Genomic DNA, 23,363 nt, shown 5'->3' with positions numbered 1-23,363 from the left:
TATGGAGAAGAATCAGAGGTTGAAAAAAAAATTCAGAGAAACGTCTGGCCGGGTAAAACCTTGAAAGAGATTAAATGACATTCGATAAAGAGCAGAATACAGATCCAACTAAAGTTCGAGTGTTCATTGTTCGCCATGGCCAGACATCGTGGAATAACCTCAAGATCTTACAAGGACACAAAGATGTACCGCTTAACGATCGAGGCCTAGAACAGGCCAGATATGTTGGCCTTAGAATGAAGGATCTAGATATAGACGAGTTTGTCAGCTCTGATTTGAGCCGCTGTGTTCAAACTATGAATGAGATCACTTCTGGGCACCGCGATAAACCTGGCTTCAAGCTGAGGTACACGTCGAATCTAAGGGAGCGATCTATGGGCCCTGTCGAGGGAATGCCACTATCGGAAGCTAAGGAAAAATATGGTGCCCAATTCAAGGAAATGGGAGAGACGAGAATAGAGCTTCTGACACGGCTGCAAGACGAGTGGACTCGAATTATAGACGAAGCCACTGCGAACAATTATTCCAATGTGCTGATTTGCACCCATGGCGGCGTGATCACCAACTTCACTAATCATCTTTATAAAGCATATGAGTACACATTGGCTCCCGGTTTACAGGAAGAAGATCTGAAAGTTCCAAGCAATACCAGCGTGACAATAATAGATGTCGACAAAGCCACGAGGAACGGAACCATTGTGAAATTTGGGTCGGCTGAACACTTGCACGGCCATGTCGAGACTGTTGATCAAGACCTAAGATAACGTAATAGAAAAATGCTACATTTGGAGATTATGAGTACGTTCTGGTAGTTTGATCTAAAGCGGGGAGACCATGCAGACGACAACTCGGAATTTTAGCACTAGATCAGACACAACATCCTTGCACCTTTTGTTGGGATTTAGCTCAACAAAATCAAGTGTGGGGGGCACGGGGCTAGGGGCCTGGCCTGGGTTTAAAGAGGACGCTCCTTGTGCAATTATCGGATGGTGGTATCGATTGGGGTCATGACAACAAGCCCTGTTGCTAATACTGTTGCTTATGTAAGTGCAATGGTCACTTTTTTATTTTTTAGGCTGTTGGCGGAATAAAAAAGACTCCTAGGAAATTTTTTTTTTAGCCCCTCTAATTTCTATTCTGCAGATCGCAAATCACCATGGTTTTCCAAGTCAATGTGCCTGTTGGCGAGGCAAAGAAGGGAGAGACTGCCCCAAGAAGATACTACAAGGCAAAGGATGCTGTGGTTGCCCGTCCAATTGGATATGAATGTAGCACGGTGTACGAATTCTTCAACGAGGCACAAAAGAAGCACGGAGCAAACAAAAGATGCCAGGCATGGAGAGATATCAAAGACATCCACTATGAAACCAAACAGGTTAAGAAGTTTATTGATGGTGCAGAGAAGTTCGTGGACAAGGAGTGGGTCTACTACGAGCTTTCCGATTACAAGTACATCACGAACGGTCAATTGAGCGAGATTGTTTCGGACTTCGGAAAGGGGCTTGTCAGTCTTGGTGTTCAGCCGGCCGGCGTCGACAAATTGCACATATTTGCATCTACGAGCCCTAAATGGATGAGAGCATTCATAGCCGCACAAACCCAGGCTATTCCTGTGGTCACTGCATACGATACGTTAGGTGAGGATGGATTGACCCATTCTATGGTGGAAACGGCTACTTCTGCCGTTTTCACCGACAACAATCTGCTGTCGAAGCTGATCAATCCTCTCAAGAAGGCAAAGGATATTAAGTACATTATCCACAGCGCCCCAATTGATCCTAATGATAAGCGTGGAAACGGTAGACTTTATGAGGAAGCGAAAAAGGCCGTTCAAAAGATCCTGGAGGTTAGACCGGACATTAAGATTTTCTCCTATGATGACGTCATTGCTCTTGGCAAAAAAGCGCATGACATTCCCCACCACCCTCCGAAGCCGGACGATGTGTCGTGTATCATGTACACTTCTGGTTCTACTGGTACTCCAAAGGGTGTCGTTTTGAGTCATGCCAATTTTGTTGCAGGTATTGGTGGAGTTTCCCTCGTCATTGATGATAAGACCGTCACTGAGAACGATGTCGTTATCACTTTCTTGCCGTTAGCTCACATCTTTGAACTTGTCTTTGAGATGCTCTGCTTTTACTGGGGCTCTGTCTCTGGCTATGCCAATGTTAAGACTCTCACTGATGCGTCTACCAGGAACTGTGAGGGTGATATTAAAACTTTGAAACCAACTATCATGGTCGGTGTTGCTGCCGTTTGGGAGAGTGTTAAAAAGGGAATCTTGGCACAGATTGAAAAGCAACCATCCACAAGACAGAAAATGTTTTGGGCAGCCTACAACACCAAACTTGCATGTAAAAAGTATTCTATTCCTGGTCTCCCATCATTGATCGATAACATCATTTTTAAGAAGATCAAGAACGCAACAGGAGGAAACCTGAGATTGATGTTGAATGGTGGCTCTCCAATTTCACAGTCCACACAGGTCTTTATCAGCAACACCATTTCCCCTCTTCTCCTTGGATATGGTCTTACCGAAACTGTCGCAAACACCTGTGTTACCGATCCAAATCATTTTGAGTATGGTGTTTGTGGTTCTTTGGTTGGATCCATCACTGTCAAACTGATTGATGTCCCTGAGGCTGGATACTTTGCCAAGAACAACCAGGGTGAGGTTTTGATTAGTGGTCCCCCAGTCATGAAAGAGTACTTTAACAACTCTAAGGAGACAGAGAGTGCTTTCAACTATGAGGAAGGATGGTTCTCGACAGGTGACATCGGTGAGTGGACCCACAATGGTCAATTGAAACTGATAGACAGAAAGAAGAATCTTGTCAAGACACAAAATGGAGAGTATATTGCCCTTGAGAAACTGGAATCCGTGTACAGATCCAATAACCTCGTTTTGAACATTTGCTGTTATGCTGACGAGAACAAAGTGAAGCCTATTGCGATCGTCGTTCCAAATGAGAATATGTTGAAGGATCTTTGTGTCAAGCTTGGTATTGTCAAGTCAAGGGACGAAGTTCACTTGTCTGAAGTGGTCACCAACAAGAAGCTCGCAAATGAGTATACCAAGAGCCTGGTTGAAACTGGTAAATCCCAAGGACTCGCAGGTATTGAGCTTATCCAGGGTACTGTTCTAGTTGATGAGGAATGGACGCCCGAGAACGGATTCGTAACTAGCGCACAGAAGTTGAAGAGAAAAGATATTCTCAACAGTGTGCGTTCTCGTGTTGATGAACTTTATGCCTCCACATAATGATTTTAAAGTATGTATAACGTAAGATCGAATAATAAGTTACACTAATCAAAAAACTCATTGATCTTCGTTAAACATTATTTCAATTCGTCGGCGACAAGAGCATTGAATGCCGCAAGGTTATCTAGGTAAATGTGATGACCGCTATCCTCAACAATCTTCATATCTGCACGAAGCCCTTTGGCTCTCAAAGTTTTGCAGGCTGACACTCCACCCATCTTATCCATCCAGTCGTGGCTACCGTAATACCATACACTGTCGCAATTGAGGTTGTGAATTCTGCGCAGCAATGGGTTTCTAGGAATCCCTCCTGGTGCAAGCATGTAATTTAGCATGTACTCCCCAGATCCTCTAGCGTTGAAGATTGCATAGGTGTACATGTGCATCAACTTTTGCTCTTCTGCGTTCAGAATGCTGCTATCTTTCGAAAACCGTCTGGCAGTCCAACCTGAAGTCAAGTAGGAACCAAACGGACCGGCATTCCTAACTAGCGCAAAAGGCGACACATTTCGATTCCATAGTTTGTCAAACCATGGAGGAATTTCAGGCTGCCGAGTGCTGTAGATTCCGGCAGGAGAGACTAACAGCAATTTATTGAAGAGCTCGGGGTATTTGAAATTCGTCAAAGCGGAAATATAGGCCCCCATTGAGTGTGCAACAACGATGGTGTTGTCTCGGTTGAGATTTCTTCTGTCGAACCATTTCTTGAGAGATTCCGTAAACCAGGCTTCTATTTTTTTGTAGTTAGCATTTGGTTCATGATATGGGAATTTAGGTCTAGAAGAACAACCATAACCAAGCAAATCTATCGCATGGATATCCCAATCAGTTTTCCTCGAGGCAAGATCCTGCAGGTTCTTGACAAAGAACCCAAGTCCCGCTCCATATCCATGCACAAAGACCACATGTTTTCTAGACGGCTTGCCTATTGGCGAGATATGAAACTCATTGATGTAGTTGTTTTGCTCATCTATGACTGTCTGTATGACTTCGGCACTATGGGTGGCTGAAGGCGTCGGGTAAAACGGTAACACCGACAAAAGGTCATGCTGGATTTTGTTGAGTTGATGTCTTTTCAAATAATGTTTGAAAGATTCGGAAACAGATAGCGGAAATGTGTTACTTAGAATCTTCGACAGTGGCACTCCCGCAGGTGCGGTCGATGTCCTGTAATGTAAATTCGAAGAGCTTGTGGTATTCATGGACCCCATATCTGTTGAAGCCATAGGTTTCCTTGCGCTCGACACGGTTTGGTAGGCCTGAGCTATCGTCTGGACCATTCGGTTGCTAAATCTTTTCATCTTGGTACCTCAAAAGACAAGTCTCACTACAAATAGATTCTAACCATAGTGCTCTCACGAGCTTGAGATCAAACAAAGATGATTTAAAAACTGTGTGCTATTTACTTTCCTTGAAAGTTATTTTGATGGCACATTTGACATGCACCTGTTTCAACCTCTTATGTTTCCGATGGAGAAAAAAAAAAACGCTAGTCGAAAGAAATCGAACACAACAAGTGAGAGGCAAGCAAAACACTCAGTTTGAAATTGAAATTGACACTCTCGCCGATATAAGGAAACGAAATGTCGGATTCGTCGCTTTCAAGATTTGTGCAAACGCATAAGGTTGCACTGGCTGTGACAGCCGTTGTAGGAGCCGGATCGGTAGCCGGATTGCTGTACTATTTGAACCAACAGAATGCAGGTTTGGATGATTCTTCGAAATCGAAGAAGAAAAACAAGAGCAAGAAAAAGAAGAAGTCTGAGAAAAAGTCTGCAACTGTCACTGTCAGTTGGCCTTCCTCTAATATTCCAATCAATGAAAGCACTGGTCTACCAAATATGACCGAAGAGCTGGTCAAGGGTATGACAAAGGAGGAACGAAACAAATGGGCATTGGCATTGAAAGAGACTGGTAACCAATACTACAAGGCAGAAGATTTCAAGCCAGCGATTGAATGCTACAGTCTGGCCTTGCTCTGTAAAACCGATCCGGTTTTCTATGCCAACAGAGCTGCTTGTTACGCTGCCCAAGGCGAACATGAGAAATGTATCGATGACTGTACCGAAGCCCTGAAATTGAATCCAGGCTACTCCAAGTGCTTACTCAGGAGAGCACATGCTTATGAAAATATTGAAAAGTACGAAGAAGCTATCTATGACCTTACAGCTTTGACAATTTACGGAGGTTTGAACGATCAATCTCCAGAGACGTTTTTGGAGAGAAATTTGAAGAAGCTAGCAACCAAGATCAATGAGGAGCGCTTTTCCACGCTTCCCAAAGAACTGCCTTCTTCTTCCTCTATTTCTTCCTTCTTTGGTGCTTTTACTAAAGAAGACATTGACTTGGATGAATCTAAGTACCCAGATCAGTCGTGCTCCCAATTTTTGGTCAAGGGCTTGAAAGAGATGGCAAAGGATACTTATGATAATTACGTCAACGCAGATGTTCTCTTCCATCAAGCTGTGGCCAGTTACGAAAAAGATAGTTCCAACACAGACGTTAAGCATGCTGCCCTCGCTTATGAATATAAGGGAACCTTTGATTTCCTCAAGGGTGAATCTGAGTCAGCAGTTTCCAATTTCAACGAGGCTTTGAGGCTAGCTCCAAGATGCAGAACACACGTTCTTTTGGGTTTGGTGAATGCTGACAAGGGCGACTTTGCCTCTGCTGATGAAGAGATTGGAAAGGCCATCAAAATGAATCCTGAAGATCCGGATATTTATTATCACTATGGACAATTGTTTTACCTGATGGGAGATTTGGACAAGGCCAAGGATAACTTTGAGAAGTCCAAGCTTTACAATCCAGAAAATGTATTTGGCCACATTCAGTTAGCCTGCATTGCCTACAGAAAAGGGGAATCTGCTACCTGTGATGAATTGTTTAGGGAGGCCAAGAGAAAGTTCCCAACGTCTCCAGAAGTTCCAAACTATTATGGAGAGATCTTGTTCGATAGACAAGACTACGCAGCTGCAGCAAAGCAATTTGATACTGCTGCCAGATTGCAGGAGGTGCTGCCAACCTTCAATATAGGTGCTTTGCCACTCATAAATAAGTCGGCTATATTCCAGGTCAACAAAGACATCGCAGGATGCGAGCAGCTTTTGAAGACCGCTTGTGAGCTGGATCCTAAATCTGAAGTTGCCAGAATTAATTTGGGACAGATTTATCTCCAGGCGCAAAAAGTCAAGGATGCCATTCAACTATTCGAAGAGGCATGTCGGTTGTCTAGATCTAATGACGACAGAGTCCAAGCAATCTCGCTCATGGAAGCTTCGAAGATTCAGTTGAAGATAAAGGAAGATCCTGTCTTGAGTGCTAAGGTTGAAGAAATTTTGAGACGTGCAGGAATAGAAAGAAATGCCTAATGTATATATTAAGGGGTACAAGCCGTATACTATTGCTATCATGTACTTGAAAATGTATGTAAACTGTTGTCTTGATAGAATAAAAACATAACCTGCTATAATCAACTACTTAGTTCTAATATGCTTCAAAGGTCCAGAAGAATGGTAGAAGTTTGCTGCGTACTCTTTCTTCCTGAATTTCCTTTTCTTTGGCTCTTGAATGAAATAGTCCCATCCTTGATTATTAGCAAAGCTGATAGCACTTTCCTTGGTCTCGAATGAAAGCCTAGTACCTTGCATGTAGTCACTCGAAGATTGGTACCCTATCAAATCATTCTCCCACCTGTTTCCTCTCGGAAGCACATCCCAATCAATTTTCCAGTACTTGGAATTGTTGGCAGACGATTGTGTGGCTGCTTTTGCTTCCTTATAGATACGAACCATTCTGTTTGCAGCAAGCTCCGCTGGAGCTCCACTAATGATTTGCTTTTGATTTGAGGATTCTTGCAAAACCTGATTTACGGAGGAGACGGTTTTTTCATTGCGCAAAGCACGCACTGTATGGAACAAACGAGGCCCTCTAATCATCGGAATCAACAAGGGATAATATTTTACTCCACATTTGTATCCTCAGGTTCATTCAAGTGGTGTAAAGATGTTTAATTAAGACAGATACGGTATAGAAAAAAAATGGCTGGGTTGCAATATTTTATGATTCCAGATCATTTGTTAGTCGGTCTATGTCGCAGTTGATTTTGAGTGCATTGCGGGACGTGGTTCCAACGCTGCCCGAACCTTATCCGAAGGAAGTCGTCGAATATGCGAATTACATGTATATATCCTCGAAACAGACTTGTTCTCTGGCTGCCCAAATGGAAATCGCACGGTTTCATCTCTGTTGTTTTCTTGCTGTCGAAAAACTCAAAGATAAGTTTGATCTCCCAGACCCCAACTTGAACCGTATACCAGCTCCCAAGCGTAAGGCAGTTGCTGTCCTGGAGGACTTTCGAAATCAATTATCAGGCCGCAAGAGACAGGGGGAACCTCCTACAACTCCTTCAAAGAGAAGAATCATTGAACTAGCAACACCAGAATCGACACCTGGCAAGAAGCGCGCTAATGCTTTCACTCCAACATCGACGCCCTCAAAAACGAGGAATGTGCTGGCAACTCCTGAGAGCACACCCAGGAGCTTGAAAACGGAAATGAAAAGCGACGAACCATTGGATGTCGGGTCTGCAGCCAAGTCTTTGCAGGACAAATTGCTTGCTGCAGCAGATGAAGTAAAGGGCCCTTCCAAAAGAGGACGCAAAAAGGGATTCAAGATGCTGTCGATGGCGGACCGATCTTTGAACGACGATACGATTATCACCACTGCTCATTTGATCTCGTTTTGCAATAAGTTTTACTTGCCAGAAGACATTACAAAGAACATACTAAAGACATATACAAATTACTACTACCGTACGAAAAGTCCATGGGGATTGTTATGTGGACTGGTCTCGATTGCATTCTTGAGGCTGAACCGAGAAAAAGTCGATGCCAAAATGGGATTCAAGACACAGTTCTTCAAGAACCTACAAGTGCACGAAAATGGCGGCCTCAAATATCATGAACTGCTGGAATGGGTCGCGCTTGTTGAAAAATTATGCGAAACAGAGAAGTGGGTACGCGATCTGGAGGACAGAGACCTGTTGACAACCAAATCCAAGCTCCCATTTGGGCTGCCGACACTTAACTCCTTCATCGGAAACGCGGTATGTTATTATTCCAGTGGTGCAACCCGCGATTATGAAAATTGGATAGACAGCATCAACAAACAGAGGAGCACCTAGAAAAATATGTACATGTAAAATATTTTTTTTGAAAAATTAAGATTACCTATTCATGTTCGAGATTGAGGATTATCATACTAAACGTCATGGAGATCCTCCGTCGAATGGCCACTCCAAAAAACAGAAATATGATGATATATCCGTGGATGATGTAGATTCGGTCTTGGGGTCTGAGTTAGGCGACTTTACAAAGCCAGATCATTCTAGATGGCAGCATATAGTCGAAAAAGTTGTCAAATCTGTGGTTTCGATCCACTTCGCTCAGGTGGTTAACTTTGATACAGAAAGCGCTCTTTGCAGTGAGGCTACAGGATTTGTTGTGGACGCAAAACTTGGAATAATTTTGACTAATAGGCATGTTGTTGGGCCGGGACCCTTTATCGGATATGCCGTGTTTGATAACCACGAAGAATGCGAGGTCAAACCAATCTACAGGGATCCAGTGCACGACTTTGGATTTCTTAGATATAACCCATCAGATATCAAATACATGGACGTTGGTGAATTACAGCTAAGGCCAGATCTCGCCAAGATCGGAGCAGAAATAATGGTCATAGGTAACGACTCGGGTGAAAAACTCTCCATACTTTCCGGTTTCATCTCGAGACTCGACAGAAATGCTCCAGACTATGGAATCAACTCATACAACGACTTCAACACAGAATATTTACAGGCAGCGGCTTCGGCTTCGGGAGGGTCGTCAGGCTCCCCTGTTGTCAATATAGATGGCCACGCAGTGGCTTTACAAGCAGGAGGTAATACGGAAACCTCTACGGATTTTTTCCTGCCTGTCTATCGAGTTCTCCGCGCTCTGAAATGCATCCAGAATAATGAGCCGATCACAAGAGGAAGTATTCAAGTGCAATGGCTATTAGAGCCGTTTGATAAATGTCGACGTCTTGGACTTCGCGCAGAGACAGAAAGACTGATGAGGGAAAAGTTCCCGAGCCTCAATGGTCTTCTAGTCTCTGCCGTCACGCTACCTGAAGGCCCTGCTGACGGGCTGATCAGAGAAGGTGACTGCTTGATATCCATCAATGGAGAATTAATTTCCACATTCATCACTGTGGATGAAATTCTAGACACTCATGTTGGTAAAGAGATAGAGATAGTTATTCAGAGAGGTGGCAAAGACCTAATTGTTCGCTGTACTGTTGGAGATCTTCACGCAATTACGCCTAGACGGTACGTCAACGTTTGCGGCGCAACTTTCAGTGATCTAAGTTACCAACTCGCTAGAATTTATGCAGTGGCAGTGAAAGGTGTTCACGTGAGCAATGCAGCTGGCTCTTTTGTGCTTGGCAACAATGTTCCTAACGGATGGCTGTTGGACTCGATTGACGATAAAGAAGTGACCAATCTCGACGAATTTATCGAGGTTATGAAGTCAATCCCAGACTCTGCCTTTGTAACCGTCAAGTGCCGCCACCTTACAGACCTTCATGTCCCAATTATCAAAATTATCCAAATCGATCGTCACTGGCACTCCAGCTTCCGTTTAGCAGAAAGAAACGACACGACGGGTCTTTGGGATTTCACAACTTTGCAGGAGAAACCACTACCACCACCAGCTCTCACGCCGAAAACCGCCAAGTTCGTGGGCCTTCCGATCGAATTTGAAGGTTGCAAGCAACTTGATCGTTCTTTGGTGATGTTGAAGAGCACCATACCTGTTCCACTGGATTCGTTCAGTGGTCAGTCACGCAAGTCGTACGCGGTTGTGATTGATGCTACCAACGGATATCTACTCGCTTCAAGGTACTGTGTGCCTCATGACCTCTTGGATGTCACTATGACCGTTGCAGAATCGATCATAGTACCAGCTAAGGTTGTCTTCTTACACCCAACCAAGGGGTATGCCATTTTGAAATACGATCCCAAACTAATCTTGGCTCCTTTGCAAACTCCTAAGTTCGGCGAGAAGCCCTTGGGAAGAGGCGACAAAGTGGTGTTTATTGGTCACAACAGAGCCCAAAGAGTCGTTGTTGACCAAACAAAAGTCAGTGATATTGGAATCATACATCTTCCAAATAATGTTACTTCCCCAAGATTTAAGGCCTCCAACTTCGAGGCCTTGTTAATTGACTCTAATTTAGGCCAGCAATGTGGTTCTGGGGTTCTCTGCGACTCCAGTGGCCTTGTTCGCGCATTTTGGCTCGCCTTCGATGCGGACGAGGACAAGACCTATTCCATGGGGCTGGATGCCACAGATGTGCTCTGGGAACTTGAAAACCTCAAGAGTCAACAGGTCCCGGAGCTCAAATTCATTGACGTTGAATTTGGTAACATCCCGATCGTTAGTGCTAGAATAAGTGGTGTTCCGCAGGAATGGATCACGAAAATTGAGGAAAAGTCTGCAGATCAACCCAGACTGCTCAGCGTTCCAAAGGTAAGCATTTCGCTCGATAATAAGCCCTCTTGTGGCCTGAGACATGGAGATATTGTGCTGAGTGCCAATAACCGGGTCATCACACAATTCCGTGATATTGACCATGTTATCAGAGACCTAGGCGGGAATGAAAACGAAATCGTGTTCAAAATCGTTAGAAACAAGCAAATCATGGACATTAATGTTCCATTGGTTTCTAGCAGCTCCTTTGTGACCAAGCACATGGTCTATTGGGCCGGTGCGGTGTTACAGGAGCCTCATCATGGCGTTAGACAAGTGATCAGACAACTACCGTCCAAAGTTTATTGTACGGCCATGGCACCAGGATCTCCCTCTAGATTATACACTATTGGCGTCACCAATTTCATCACGCATGTTAATGAAAAGCCAACTCCAACATTGGACGAGTTTGTTAAGGTCGTGAAAGAAATCAAAGATAACTCATACTGCAAGTTGAGAATCGTGTCTTTTGATAACGTGCCATTTGCACAAACGCTCAAGGTCAACTACCACTACTTTGAGACGATGGAGATGAAAAACGAGGAGGGGTGGCGTGAATACGGCGAGTTGGACTCCTCCACCTTGCATGCATAGATCGATAGTTTATAAAATTGCAATTCGTTAGCACTTTCTGTGTATTAATTTTATTTACAGATCTGCTGATAGTTTCACAGATACGGCATTAGACGCTTGAGCTGCTTCTCTTGAATGTGGTTAGCGTAAGTAGTTCCTGTTCTCCTCTTCAAAACGCTGTGCGGATGACCCGCGTTCCCGTGCTTGCGGCCCTGCAACCCACGCTTGTACCCTGTACCTGTTTTGCGCCATCTTCTGTAAGCCGCACGGTGCGTTTTCGCAAGCCCACGGGTCAGTTGGGGAAGTGAAAATTGGACGAAAGGGCGAAGAAGCGAAAACATGAAAACGGATGAACAAAATTTTGTGAAATTTTTATAAATCTTATTCGCTCTCTGAGGAATAGCCGAATTGAGACTGAATCGGTTTTTCTGGAACGCCTGATTCCTCCAGTCTTTGGTCGTTGATGGGTTTACCCTGTTGTGACAGAGTCTTAGGAATCCGACCTGTGATGTCTGAATTGGTGTCCAGCAATCTAGCGCGATCAGAGGTATTATCATATGCTGGGGCTTTTCGCCTGCTGATCCTGTAAGCTCTGTCTTTCGTATAATTTCTTCGTTTGCGGCCATCTATAGCCTCGACCTTTTCGAGCTCGTCATTGATGGCGCTATTTCCTTCTTGTTCGCGTGCTCTTCTAGCTTGCTTATAAGTCATTATCTCTCTTTCGATGTCTGCTTTCTCCTTCAACCTCTTAGACCTTCGTTCTTCTTCGAGTTTCCCGTAGTATTCCATATCTATTTGAGTCCATTTGTAAAGAGAGTTCTCCTCCTCCATGCTGTCCTTGTACTCCTTGTATTTCTGCTGCCTGCTCTCCTTGAGCTGCTGCGCAAGCGTTCTCCGCGCCTCCTTGCTCTTCTCTTGCTGGAAAGCGCTCAGTAGCTTCTCCTCGTGTGCTTCCTGCTTCGCCAAGTCCTCGTCATTAATCTCATCTGCCGCCACAAAGCGCGACATAAATCTGTGTCCTTCACGCTATTTTTCAATTTTTTTAAAAATATCTAATTGCTGGGTATTTTATTTATCTGCATGGTCTTCCATAGAAACGCGTACCGTGGGCCATCTCGAGAAGACGCGCTATACGGTGGGTCATATCGGGCACATGGTAGATACCCGACTCCCCCAGATACGATAAGGAGCGATAGTTCACCTCTCTTGCCTTATTATGACTATTCATCCGTTACTAGTCAAAATCATCATATGGCCAAAAGAGCTGCTCAAGCTTGTAAAGACAAACGACTCCGCAGCTCCAAAATTACATACGACCCGGATTTGCGAAAGGACCCATCAAAAGGCTCAAAACCCATATACATCTTTACTGACCGCGACCGAGGGCTTTGTGAGGACCCACGACCAAAAGCGCTCCAAAAGATACCAAAACTACTGCGGCGCCCCCACTCCTCTTTACTCATACCCAAGTATAAGTACGATAAGTACTCTGTGGGCCCCGAGCCATCGTCGCAACTTGTCATCTGGAACTTTCCAACCACAACTCCGCTCGTGATCATCAAAAATAACTTCGCTCAATTTGGTAAAATCCTGGAATTGAAAGGGATTGACGACCCCTTAACGGCAGTCCCACTGGGTATATGCGTGTTGAAGTATGATGGAGATCCAGATTCAGCACATCAAGCGGCCACCAGAGCCGTCGCGGCAGTGCACAAAAAGTTGCAGATAGGAGGTCAGTACCTGCGATGCGGACTCAACAACAACGATCAACTGTTCAACATTATCTACAATAGAATTCTTGACGCCAAACAACAGCAGCTAATCAAAGAAAAAGAAGAACGGAGACGCCAGCAGGAACTGCAAATGATGCAGAAACGAGACGAACAAAAGAGAGAGAGGGAAGAGCAGAGACGCGAGCGAGAAGAACGCAAAAAGCTCAATAGGTCAAGTCGAGATCAGCTGCCCGTGAAGCTCTCAGCTCATGACCGTCATGTGAGAACTTTGTCCTCGGTCACTCTTCCGTTCAACTTCGATAAGCACATTGCAAATAGGCCATTTCTTCTCATTCCGGATAAGTTTGTCAACACGCGCAATGTTAATTCCTCAGATATACGAAAACTTCTTTCTGGGCATGAGTTTGATCGGATCTTAACTCATAAGTCGGGCTTCTACGTCGTGTTCAATAATATCGCAGATGCCGAAAAATGTTTTGACGAAGAAGACGGAAGACACTTCTCGAAATACAAATTATATATGGATTTTGTTGTTCCTGATGAGCTGATGAGTCAGACAAAGATTGGTGAAAGAATCGGCGAGACTGGACAAGCAAAAGCGGTGCTGATCAGAGAATTTCATGACTACCTGCTCAAAGATTTGAGAGAGAAAGTAATTGGCCCGAAGCTGCTTTCTTTCTTGGATAGCGACAAGTACAAATCAGTTTTAGAAAAGCATTTGAAGGAAAAAGAGGATAGCAAAGAAACTAAACCAGACGCTTCAAAGGGGCCTGCGGGTGTTTCTTCATTCACCGTTCAGCATCAGTCTATCCCGATATCAACGTTATCTACTTTCAGGCGGAAGCCTGTGGAGAAAAAGTACAAACGTAAGATTAATGCTGTTCCTATGGCTCACGCGCTCAACTATTCTGACAACGAATCAGAGGACGAGGACCAGAACAAATCTTCCAAGAAGCAAAAACTGCTTGCCATAGAATCCACTTCTTCTTCGGACGAGGAAGATATGCAAGAGCTTCCAGAATCTAAAGCCACTTCCCAGCCAACTTCGCCTGAGTCACTGGATCGTCAAATTGATGAATCTGAGCCTGATCAGAAAAAAGATCTTTTGGTCAGTGAGCTCTACAAGCCTTCCCATGATGTAGGAACGACAGTTTATGATGACGATTACAGCAATATGGACTTTGACTTGAACAGCCTGCAAGCAGTTATTCATGATGAAGAGGATTTTGTGTTCGCAAAGAAAGCATTCGAAGATCTACCAAAGAGCGAGGAGATCAAAAATGTCAAACTCTGGGCATGGAAACACAAAGAATACGCGAAAAAAATCAAGCATCTAAGCTCAATGGCCGAGACAAGCGCAGAAGATGCGGAAGCTATTGAGTTTTCACAAGCAATTTTGAAAAATGATAAATTGCAAAATTCAACTGGCAGCTTCCGCACTCAGGGCTACTATAAAATACCTGATAAGATGAAGAGCGAGTACCTTTTGCATCGCCGAAAAGCTCACAGGCCTCTGAATACTGTTCAAAACGAAGACGAGAGTGAGACGCAAGCAGTTCAGAGTTCTAGGGTCAATAGAGCTAATAATCGTCGGTTTGCGGCTGACATCAGCGCCCAAAAGCAGATGTTAGGCTCTGAAACAGATATTTTGGATCTGAACCAGCTCACGAAACGGAAAAAACCTGTCCAGTTTGCCAGATCTGCTATCCATAATTGGGGATTGTATGCTTTAGAGCCGATTGCTGCGAAAGAGATGATTATAGAGTATGTCGGAGAGCGAATTCGGCAACAGGTGGCTGAAGTCAGAGAAAAGAAGTACCTTCGATCAGGCATCGGCTCATCCTACCTCTTCCGTATTGATGAAAATACCGTTATCGATGCATCCAAGAAGGGAGGCATAGCTCGTTTCATTAATCATTGCTGCGTGCCTTCCTGCACAGCGAAAATCATCAAAGTGGAAGGAAAGAAAAGAATTGTTATTTACGCTCTACGCGATATTGCGGCCAATGAGGAGCTCACTTACGACTACAAATTCGAAAGGGAGACCAACGATGAGGAAAGAATTCCATGTTTGTGTGGGGCCCCAGGCTGTAAAGGGTATTTAAACTAAATTATGCAATAAAAGACTACGGGTTAGAAGTTGCTCCCTATATAGTGGTTGCTGATATATCGAGGTACAATCTATCTACTCTATCATTCTAATTCAGTAATGTGATACTAGCTAGTTATATTTATCCCGAGTAGACGGCTTCTAATAATGAAGACGTCTCCTAGATCGACAGGACGGAATATATTCTTAGTCTGTTATCAGGCTCCATTTATTTATTCTCAATTTAGAGAATAACAGGAAATCTCATGTAGTCCACCGATTTCGATTATGCCAAAGGATTTAGCATCAAAGCACTGGAAGTCGTTGTCAAGACTAAAGATGGCTTCGCTTGAGTCAGTATTATATAAGCATGTTTGGACCTTTAGCTAATCAGCTGAAAATATTTCGTATAATCAAATTCAGCTACGTTAAAATTTTCCACTCATTATGTCTGACAACATGGAATTGGATGAAAACAACAGGGTAAGTATGCAGCTTACGATAGAAGTCTAACATTTTAGGATCGTTCGAGATCACCTGTGAGGGAACAGTGGCGCCAGCGTTCTCGCTCGCCCCCACGTCGGAGCGAAAGAAGAGACGATAGACGCGGTTTCTCCTCTCGCCGAGGAGGAAGAGGAGGGCCGTTGCGTGCGAGAATTGGTAGCCGGTTTGAGTCTCGTGGTCGAGGTCCACGTGAGCATGAGTCGAAATCTAATAGAGTCTACGAAAATACGATCTTTGTTGGAAACCTTCCTTATCATACCACTTGGTACGATTTGAAGGACCTTTTTCGCGAAGTCGGTGAAGTCGTGCGTGCAGATGTGGTCACTTCTCGCGGAAGATCCCGCGGAATGGGAACTGTTGAGTTTGCCAACAAGGATCTTGTTCAAGAGGCAATTTCCAAGTTTGACCGCACAATGTACGAGGGCCGGGAGATTTTTGTTAGGGAAGATCTCCCTCCCCCAGAAAAAGAGACCCCTGTTCGTGAGGAAAGAAGACGAAATGCTCCTCCTCCTCCAGCCGAAGGATATGAGGTATTCATTGGAAATTTGCCATTCAGTGTGAGATGGCAAGACCTCAAAGACTTATTTAAAAGCTGCGGTCCAATTATTCGTGCTGACGTGAGAGAAGATCATAGAGGACGTTCTAAGGGATTTGGTACTGTGATTTTTGAGAACTCTGAGGACGCAGACAGGGCAATTGCTGATTTCAACGGCTACGATATGGATGGAAGACGCATTGAGGTGAGACTTGGAAAACAGTTCAATAAAGAACCCCAGGGACCAACCGAATCTAGAAACTCCGAGTTTGTCGCTGGTGTTGTGGGACAGGGTGAACCAAACGACACCATTTTCGCGGACAATTTGCCATGGGAGACGTCTGAGACGGATCTCTATGATCTTTTTGGAAGTATCGCTTCAGTCAAGCGTGCTGAACTGCAATTTGATGATCTAAACAGACCGGCGGGAAGTGCTGTTGTTCAATTCCAGGAACTTGACGGCGCCATTGCGGCAGTCAACCAGCTAGACAACTACGAATACGGCAGGAGACGCCTTCATGTCTCTTTTGCCAAGAAAGGAGATACCGTTTCCACTGAGCAAAATATGGACGTGGAGGCAGAATCTTCTCATCAGCCCGGTGCAGATTCCGAGCCTGGTCCAGAAGTTCCAGCCGTCGAGCCAACAGAGGCCGATGAACCGGCACCTGAACAAGAGATGGAAGAGGACCACATTGAAGAGTAATCGGATTACAAAAAAAAAAAACGTTTTGTCATAGAATTGTGTATTATTATTGCGAACTGCGATGTATTCTTCTAGGCGGGCTTGCAGGTAGGCTTCATGGCTGTCTCTATAAATCTAAGGAACCGTTGCCCATATTCGACCGGGGGTACAGCACTGATGGTCTCGCGCTTATGATTCAATGTGCGGAAAAATGTTTCTAGCTTTTTGAAAGTCGAATAGTTGGTTAAGCAATCGATGACTCCCATATAATACACAATAGGTAGCTCGTTATCTTGCTCGTCTGTAGCTCTAATACCGCCATCGCTGTCTAAGTATCCGTCGGATGCAGTAGAAGCCGACTGTTGTCGTATTTCAGGAGGATCAAAATTTGGTAGCAGGTTGTAGGGATCGTGCTGTGTAGCGAGAGTTATGTCATGTATTCCAACCAGAAATGAGTAGTCCATAATATTGAGCGTTTCAAGAAGGTGGACGTCACTTCTTAGTTGGTTTGCAATCTGCTTACGTTTGGTGGGTCCAAAATTGAGTCGGTGATGATCCTGCAGCCAGTTGAGATCCTTTTGGACTATAGACGTCTTTCCTTGAGCTTTAGCGGCGTTCACATCAGTGAAGCGCCCATGCGTTGAACCCTTCAGATCAAACTTCTCGTGCAAGTCTCTGTGTGGAGGGAATATGTTGTTCATCACCAAGAAGTGAACTTTGTGAATTCCTGTGGTGAAGTGCATCTTGAGACGGTGGAGACCGTAGAATTGGCATATGAATGTTTGTGGATTCTTTTCCACATATTCGTAGTATTGCTTGAGACATTTGCGAAGATGCTTATGTTCTGAGTGATGAATAGTTTTGATGATAAATTTGTAATCTCTCGAGTAGTAGAAAAAGGATCCACTTTTCCCAGGAGAGCCTAACTCAGTCAGACTCACACGTTCAGTTAGCGATAACAGATAATCCGCCTGATCAATATTAAACCTGCTACGCAGATGACGGAAAACTTCGGGTGCGTAATCCTTAAATTTGAATTCATATTTGGTAGATGGTGTCATGGTATTCCCTTCCATGTCAAAAATTAGTTTTGAAACCTTCGTAAAATCCTCATCTTTAATAGGCCCTGGAAGCTTTGAACATCTGGATACAGCCACTCGGATTCCAGTGATCATATTATATGCCATGACATAGTTGTGGTGACCTTCCACAACACGCTGTCCAGGGATCACATATCTGTCATTAGACTTTGCTCGCGACTTTCGTTTTTGGGGCCCAATGTTGAACGAATTTCCTCTTGTAAAACGATGACGACTGATCACTGTCTGTTGATTATGTCTATCAATACTTGTGGCTTCAGCTTGTGAATAAGCTTCAGGTATGGCAATCGTATGTGACTCTGTATACCCCAGCCTGTCCATACCACTAGAGTGTGCTGTTGTGTGTGTATACTGTGATTGACGCTCTATGGTAATGTTCATTTCGTTTCTGTAAGGGACTCGTAAGGTTTCTCGGGATGGTCTTGAATTAAGATCTAACTTGGTGGGAGCAATCGCTTCATCGACGCTGATTCGCTTCCCATTGGAGGGTTGTTGAGCCATTTCATACTCTTTAATATTCATTTCGCCATTCGGAAGCCCTGTAAGGGTTTCCAATGCGGCCGGGTCTGAAGGTGCTGCGCCTAAATGCCCATTCTCTGGTATTGTTTCCGTAGTTATAGATGTTACCGCCAAACCTGCGCTCTCTGCTTCAGGCATTCTAGGGTATGCAGACACTGTTGTCCTAAAAACTAGACTAGCTGCCGAATTTTCAGATCCTTCTGACTGTCTGCTGCTTGGTCTAAGCACAATAATAGAACGTGAAGTGCTAGTATATTAAAAAAAAAAATCAAGTGTTAAATCTCGCTAGGTTTGCGGGCATGAAATCTGAAAAGTTACGAGTAACATAGCTGAGCACTTCTCCTGTATATAAAAGCCCAAATATTTGCTCTAAATTTGCCATGATACGTGTGGGGCCTAAACTTGTTTTGAAAAGGTTCCACAGCTTGGTCAAGCCACGCCAAGTTGTCCGCATTCCTCTGAATATACGCGCTCCTCTCCAGTCGATCCAAGCATGTCAAAACAAGGAACAAGCTTCTCTCGAGGAGACTCCCGGGGAAGCTAAAGGCCGCAAGAAAGCGAAAAAGAAAGCGAAAACGAAAACAGTCCAGGATGACGAAATCGACCAGTTTGGAGACCGTGGTGCCAAACCTGACGTCGAACTCACGTATTTCTATCAGACCTTGAAAGATATTGTCGACCAATATCCTGAAGATCAGTACGTCGTCTTGATCCAGGTTGGATCGTTCTACGAGCTTTATTTTCAGCAGGCTGAGAAACATGCGTCTATGTTGGGCCTAACGTTGAGCAAGAGAGTTCTCAAAAATTACGAGATATCCTTTGCTGGCTTTCCTGACTATAAACTTGAAAAATACCTCCAGATCGCTTTCGGCCAAGGCCTTAAAGCTGTTGTTTGTGATCAGCAAACCACTGCGCAGAATGTGATTGTGAGACCAGTGACTAGGCTCGTCACCCCAGGAACTATCATTGACGAGGCATTGAGAGATTATCATCGCACGAACTATTTACTTGCTATCCAATTTCCTGCAGACCCGTTTAAGAAAGATGCGCTAGGTCAAAAGATAGGTTTATGTTGGGTAGATGTTGGCCTAAGTCAATTCCATGTGCTTGAGACTAACATGAATGAGCTTATGGCCAACATAACTAGGATCAATCCAAGTGAAATTCTAATAGCCAATGATCTGGATATCGATTCTCTGATCACAGGAAAATGGTTTCCCGAATTGGGAGAACTAAAGAAGTACTATATAAGCAGGTACTCGCTGCCGTCAGTCAGTACATCACTTCTCGATTTTGCGAACCGCTTCTCCGAAAATAAGCGGCTTGTCCAAAGCCGTCTGGAAAAGCTTTCGCAAAAAGAAGCTGGAGCTGCAAAAATTTTGCTGCACTACTTGAACGAGTGTCTGCCGTTCTACAAACTGAGCTTTGACTTGCCCAAACGGTCGTTGCCGAATACTCTTATGCATATTGATCCGCGCGCAGCACAAGATCTGGAGCTCACGGAGACCATCGTGGGTGGCTTCCGAACTGGAGCTCTTGCATCCATAATTGATAAGACGTGTACGGTACAGGGCTCCCGACTGCTTAATACGTGGCTTCTCTCTCCGTCCACCGATGTTGAGGAGATAAAGAAACGCCAAAAGTATATTGAGGTTTTTCTAGACAACCGCATGTTCGTTCAGGAGTTGATCCAGCTGTTACGCAAAACCACTGATTTAGGGCGAATTGTGCGCCGTGCAGATAACAAAAGGGCAGATATGGGCGAGTACTTGGAGTTGGGGCATACCATCATGATAATCGATGAAATTTACAAGATGGTGAAGGATTGTCCGGATAAAAAACTAGTCAATCTTGTCTTGCCTTTATTCGAAAAATTCAAGGAATATTCAGCTCTCATGAGCTTGTCTCAATCTATCATCAACACAATCAATCCTCAAACTCTTCGGGTGAAGATTGACACGAACAGAAACGACTCGGAAGTGCTCCGTAAGTACTGGTTTTTGAAGCCAACTGCTTCTTCAAGACTTGCAGAACTCAGAGACAAATATGATCAACTTGAGCTTCGTTTTCAGGCCCTTACACAACAACTGACAGCAAAATTTGAGAAATATGGTTATCAAGGAGGTTTTAACTTGATTCGTGACCCTCGGACCGGTGATTTCATTATTGATGTTCGGTCGTCTAGAAAGTCTTTTAAGAGCCTTGTCGACAATATGGACCTTCAGCTTCGTGAACGAACAAAGTCAAGTGCCAAATTCTGGACAATAGAATGGCAAACTTTAGGTATAGAGATGCTCTTTGTTGAGCAAGAGATTTTGAGAGAAGAAGAGAGAATTATATCTCTGATTCAAGAGACTCTACTCTCACTTTCTACAGAATTACGCCAGGTTGCTCCCATCATTGAATTTCTAGACGTGTGCTCATCATTTTATCTGCTAGCTTGGGAAAAAAGTCTTGTCAAGCCGACTGTGGACCGGAGTACCAAATTCGAGATAGAAAATGGCCGACATTTGGTGGTGGAAGAAGGTTTGCGTGGACGGGTGACTGGAGTCGAAAATTTTACAGCCAATAGTTGCACTCTGGATTCCGGCCGTGGATGGGTAATCACGGGCCCAAATATGGGTGGTAAAAGCACCTTCTTACGACAAAATGCATTGATTGCAATTTTGGCGCAGATAGGCTCGTATGTTCCTGCGACAAAAGCACATATCGGGATCATAGATAAGGTTTTCACTAGAGTTGGAGCTTCTGACAACATTTTCAGACATCAGTCATCGTTCATGGTTGAGATGAACGAAACTGCTATCATTCTGAGGGATTCTACGGAAAGATCGTTGGCTATAGTTGATGAGCTTGGCCGAGGAACATCAGCAGTCGAAGGTATAACTATCGCATATGCATCTTTGGCTCATCTAGTAAAGAATAAGAATTGCAAGGTGCTCTTTGCAACACATTTCGGTCCCGAGATCCACAAGCTAATGCAAGATGATAAGGAGCTAGAGCGGCGTACGGATTTCTATCAGACTACTCTGACCAGAATACATGACGGCGATCTGCCGATCGATGAAAAGCTCATTTTTGACCATAAACTTATTCCCGGAATCAGTTCCCATTCGCATGCTTTCGAAATCGCACAACTGGCTGGCTTTCCCTCCGATGCATTAGAGCTGGCCAGAAATACATACGTCAAAGCGACTTCAGGTTTATACAAAACTTAATAACATACATCACATGATCTATTAAATGGAAGTAATTATACACTTTCAGGGTCATACTCGTCGTCAGAGAGAGGACTCGCAGCCTTGTCCTGTAAAGTAGGATTTTGAGGTTCTGATTGTCGCTGCGATTGGGTTTGCGTTTGAGCTAGTTGGATGAACTGGCTGACTTGTTGAAAAACGCTTGGGTCAACTTGAGGCTGCGCATTCTGTGGCTGTTGGTAAGGATACTGATAATTTGGATATTGCTGATACTGGGGATACCATTGATATTGAGCATGTTGCTGATAATAACCTGTAGTGGAAGGAAATGACTGTTGTTGAGGATAGTATTGTTGTTGGACGGGGTTCACAAAATTCATAGGTTGATACATTTGCTGCTGAGGCTGGACTGGAAGCAGCGGCTGCGCCCACTGCAGAGACTGATGCATTTTCTCCGGTTCAATAGGCCGTACCTGGTTTGTAGCAGCCGCGTATTGCGCAGTAATTTCTTGCTTCGGGGACTGTAGAGCTTGAAGAGGAGTTCCTGCCTGGGAAGCTCCCTTTTTTGGCAGAGAAGTCAGTTGCGACCTCATGTGATTCGGAATCGGCCTCTTTGTTAATTCGTCTTTCTTTTGGTTCTTCTTTCGTTTTTTAAGAGCTTTCATTGCTGCTTCCTTCTCGTCATCAGAAAATTCCTGCTCTTCCTCAGGGATTTCTTCGTCATTCCAATTACTAGCATCGCTTCCCTTTATTGTCTTTATTTGAGACGTAAGCACAAATTCGGATTCGGGAACAACATAGAAAACCTTTGCGCCTTTTTTGTCCTTGAATGCTTCAAACTTTTCTTCTGTCTTAAACTTAACACGATACGAAGGAGATTGAATTCTCCCAAATGTCTCAAAGAGTGGGCCGACTAACGTTCTATCTTCTAAACAGAGAATTGAGCCATCTTTCAAAACGCGTATCTCACCTGAAACGCTTGCCTTTATCACAATGCTTCTCTCAACAAGGGCTGTAATATTACCGATGTACTCAATAGGCGCATCTGGGGGAATAGAATAATCTTCGGGCAATTCTAGACCTTCTTCCTCTTGTTCATTCTTGGACTTTATGGGCTCGGCAGACACGTCGCTCTCGTTATCGGATACCGCAACCTCACCTTCTTCCTCAGACTCGGAACCTGCGCTCAAGTCTGAGCTAGAGTCAGAATTCGAGTCACTGTCAGACTCTGATCCAGACTCTGATCCAGACTCTGATTCCACATCTGAGCTCTTGCTCTCCTCCAATTCGTTGTCAGACTCTGCAATCTCTTTCGTCTCATCAAATATACGATCTTCGGGATTTTGTTCACCAATATGTTCTTTTTCTTCTTTTTCTTCTTGTTCTACTTGTTCTTCCGAGTTCCCGTTTGCTACTTCAAAAACTTCGAGCTCACCAGTATTCTCCTTTTCATGGGATTCGTTGGCTAGGGGCCCTTCTTGCCCAGAGTTTTCTCCGTTGACAGGATTCTCTGGCGATAATGTTACCATAGACATTTAAAGCTAAAAAATTTTATGCGGCTCGAAGCTGATAAGTAGCGAGGATGATCTGAAATA

General features: G+C 44.2%; 13 protein-coding genes across 13 annotated transcripts; 8 read left to right on the top strand and 5 right to left on the bottom strand.

The window, feature by feature from the left end:
- Nucleotides 1-74: 74 nt before the first annotated feature.
- Nucleotides 75-764, top strand: KL911_003652 (uncharacterized protein; the record flags this gene model as incomplete). The annotated part of the gene is made up of 1 exon (XM_043198856.1): nucleotides 75-764. One exon carries the CDS (start codon nucleotides 75-77, stop codon nucleotides 762-764), a length of 690 nt encoding a protein of 229 aa, XP_043053436.1.
- A 392-nt stretch (nucleotides 765-1,156) lies between these two features.
- KL911_003651 (uncharacterized protein) lies at nucleotides 1,157-3,262 on the top strand (the record flags this gene model as incomplete). The annotated part of the gene is made up of 1 exon (XM_043198855.1): nucleotides 1,157-3,262. The coding sequence occupies one exon, from the start codon at nucleotides 1,157-1,159 to the stop codon at nucleotides 3,260-3,262; it is 2,106 nt and encodes a 701-aa protein (XP_043053435.1).
- A 77-nt stretch (nucleotides 3,263-3,339) lies between these two features.
- Nucleotides 3,340-4,563, bottom strand: KL911_003650 (uncharacterized protein; the record flags this gene model as incomplete). Its single annotated transcript, XM_043198854.1, has 1 exon — nucleotides 3,340-4,563. The coding sequence occupies one exon, from the start codon at nucleotides 4,561-4,563 to the stop codon at nucleotides 3,340-3,342; it is 1,224 nt and encodes a 407-aa protein (XP_043053434.1).
- Nucleotides 4,564-4,845: 282 nt separating this feature from the next.
- Nucleotides 4,846-6,633, top strand: KL911_003649 (uncharacterized protein; the record flags this gene model as incomplete). The annotated part of the gene is made up of 1 exon (XM_043198852.1): nucleotides 4,846-6,633. The coding sequence occupies one exon, from the start codon at nucleotides 4,846-4,848 to the stop codon at nucleotides 6,631-6,633; it is 1,788 nt and encodes a 595-aa protein (XP_043053433.1).
- Nucleotides 6,634-6,738: 105 nt separating this feature from the next.
- On the bottom strand, nucleotides 6,739-7,200 carry KL911_003648 (uncharacterized protein; the record flags this gene model as incomplete). Its single annotated transcript, XM_043198851.1, has 1 exon — nucleotides 6,739-7,200. One exon carries the CDS (start codon nucleotides 7,198-7,200, stop codon nucleotides 6,739-6,741), a length of 462 nt encoding a protein of 153 aa, XP_043053432.1.
- Nucleotides 7,201-7,352: 152 nt separating this feature from the next.
- Nucleotides 7,353-8,447, top strand: KL911_003647 (uncharacterized protein; the record flags this gene model as incomplete). Its single annotated transcript, XM_043198850.1, has 1 exon — nucleotides 7,353-8,447. The coding sequence occupies one exon, from the start codon at nucleotides 7,353-7,355 to the stop codon at nucleotides 8,445-8,447; it is 1,095 nt and encodes a 364-aa protein (XP_043053431.1).
- A 52-nt stretch (nucleotides 8,448-8,499) lies between these two features.
- Nucleotides 8,500-11,430, top strand: KL911_003646 (uncharacterized protein; the record flags this gene model as incomplete). The annotated part of the gene is made up of 1 exon (XM_043198849.1): nucleotides 8,500-11,430. One exon carries the CDS (start codon nucleotides 8,500-8,502, stop codon nucleotides 11,428-11,430), a length of 2,931 nt encoding a protein of 976 aa, XP_043053430.1.
- Nucleotides 11,431-11,790: 360 nt separating this feature from the next.
- Nucleotides 11,791-12,417, bottom strand: KL911_003645 (uncharacterized protein; the record flags this gene model as incomplete). Its single annotated transcript, XM_043198848.1, has 1 exon — nucleotides 11,791-12,417. One exon carries the CDS (start codon nucleotides 12,415-12,417, stop codon nucleotides 11,791-11,793), a length of 627 nt encoding a protein of 208 aa, XP_043053429.1.
- A 72-nt stretch (nucleotides 12,418-12,489) lies between these two features.
- On the top strand, nucleotides 12,490-15,252 carry KL911_003644 (uncharacterized protein; the record flags this gene model as incomplete). Its single annotated transcript, XM_043198847.1, has 1 exon — nucleotides 12,490-15,252. The coding sequence occupies one exon, from the start codon at nucleotides 12,490-12,492 to the stop codon at nucleotides 15,250-15,252; it is 2,763 nt and encodes a 920-aa protein (XP_043053428.1).
- Nucleotides 15,253-15,678: 426 nt separating this feature from the next.
- Nucleotides 15,679-16,973, top strand: KL911_003643 (uncharacterized protein; the record flags this gene model as incomplete). Its single annotated transcript, XM_043198846.1, has 2 exons — nucleotides 15,679-15,718; nucleotides 15,862-16,973. The coding sequence occupies 2 exons, from the start codon at nucleotides 15,679-15,681 to the stop codon at nucleotides 16,971-16,973; spliced, it is 1,152 nt and encodes a 383-aa protein (XP_043053427.1).
- Nucleotides 16,974-17,044: 71 nt separating this feature from the next.
- Nucleotides 17,045-18,709, bottom strand: KL911_003642 (uncharacterized protein; the record flags this gene model as incomplete). Its single annotated transcript, XM_043198845.1, has 1 exon — nucleotides 17,045-18,709. The coding sequence occupies one exon, from the start codon at nucleotides 18,707-18,709 to the stop codon at nucleotides 17,045-17,047; it is 1,665 nt and encodes a 554-aa protein (XP_043053426.1).
- Nucleotides 18,710-18,951: 242 nt separating this feature from the next.
- Nucleotides 18,952-21,789, top strand: KL911_003641 (uncharacterized protein; the record flags this gene model as incomplete). The annotated part of the gene is made up of 1 exon (XM_043198844.1): nucleotides 18,952-21,789. One exon carries the CDS (start codon nucleotides 18,952-18,954, stop codon nucleotides 21,787-21,789), a length of 2,838 nt encoding a protein of 945 aa, XP_043053425.1.
- Nucleotides 21,790-21,824: 35 nt separating this feature from the next.
- Nucleotides 21,825-23,303, bottom strand: KL911_003640 (uncharacterized protein; the record flags this gene model as incomplete). Its single annotated transcript, XM_043198843.1, has 1 exon — nucleotides 21,825-23,303. The coding sequence occupies one exon, from the start codon at nucleotides 23,301-23,303 to the stop codon at nucleotides 21,825-21,827; it is 1,479 nt and encodes a 492-aa protein (XP_043053424.1).
- Between the last annotated feature and the right edge of the window lie 60 nt (nucleotides 23,304-23,363).

This window comes from Ogataea haglerorum (assembly GCF_019207285.1).
Source record: "Ogataea haglerorum isolate 81-453-3 chromosome Unknown 81-453-3_NODE_10_length_422072_cov_98.086364, whole genome shotgun sequence".
NCBI classification, from domain to species: Eukaryota; Fungi; Ascomycota; class Pichiomycetes; order Pichiales; family Pichiaceae; genus Ogataea; species Ogataea haglerorum.
This window is presented reverse-complemented; position numbering and strand designations above follow the sequence as displayed.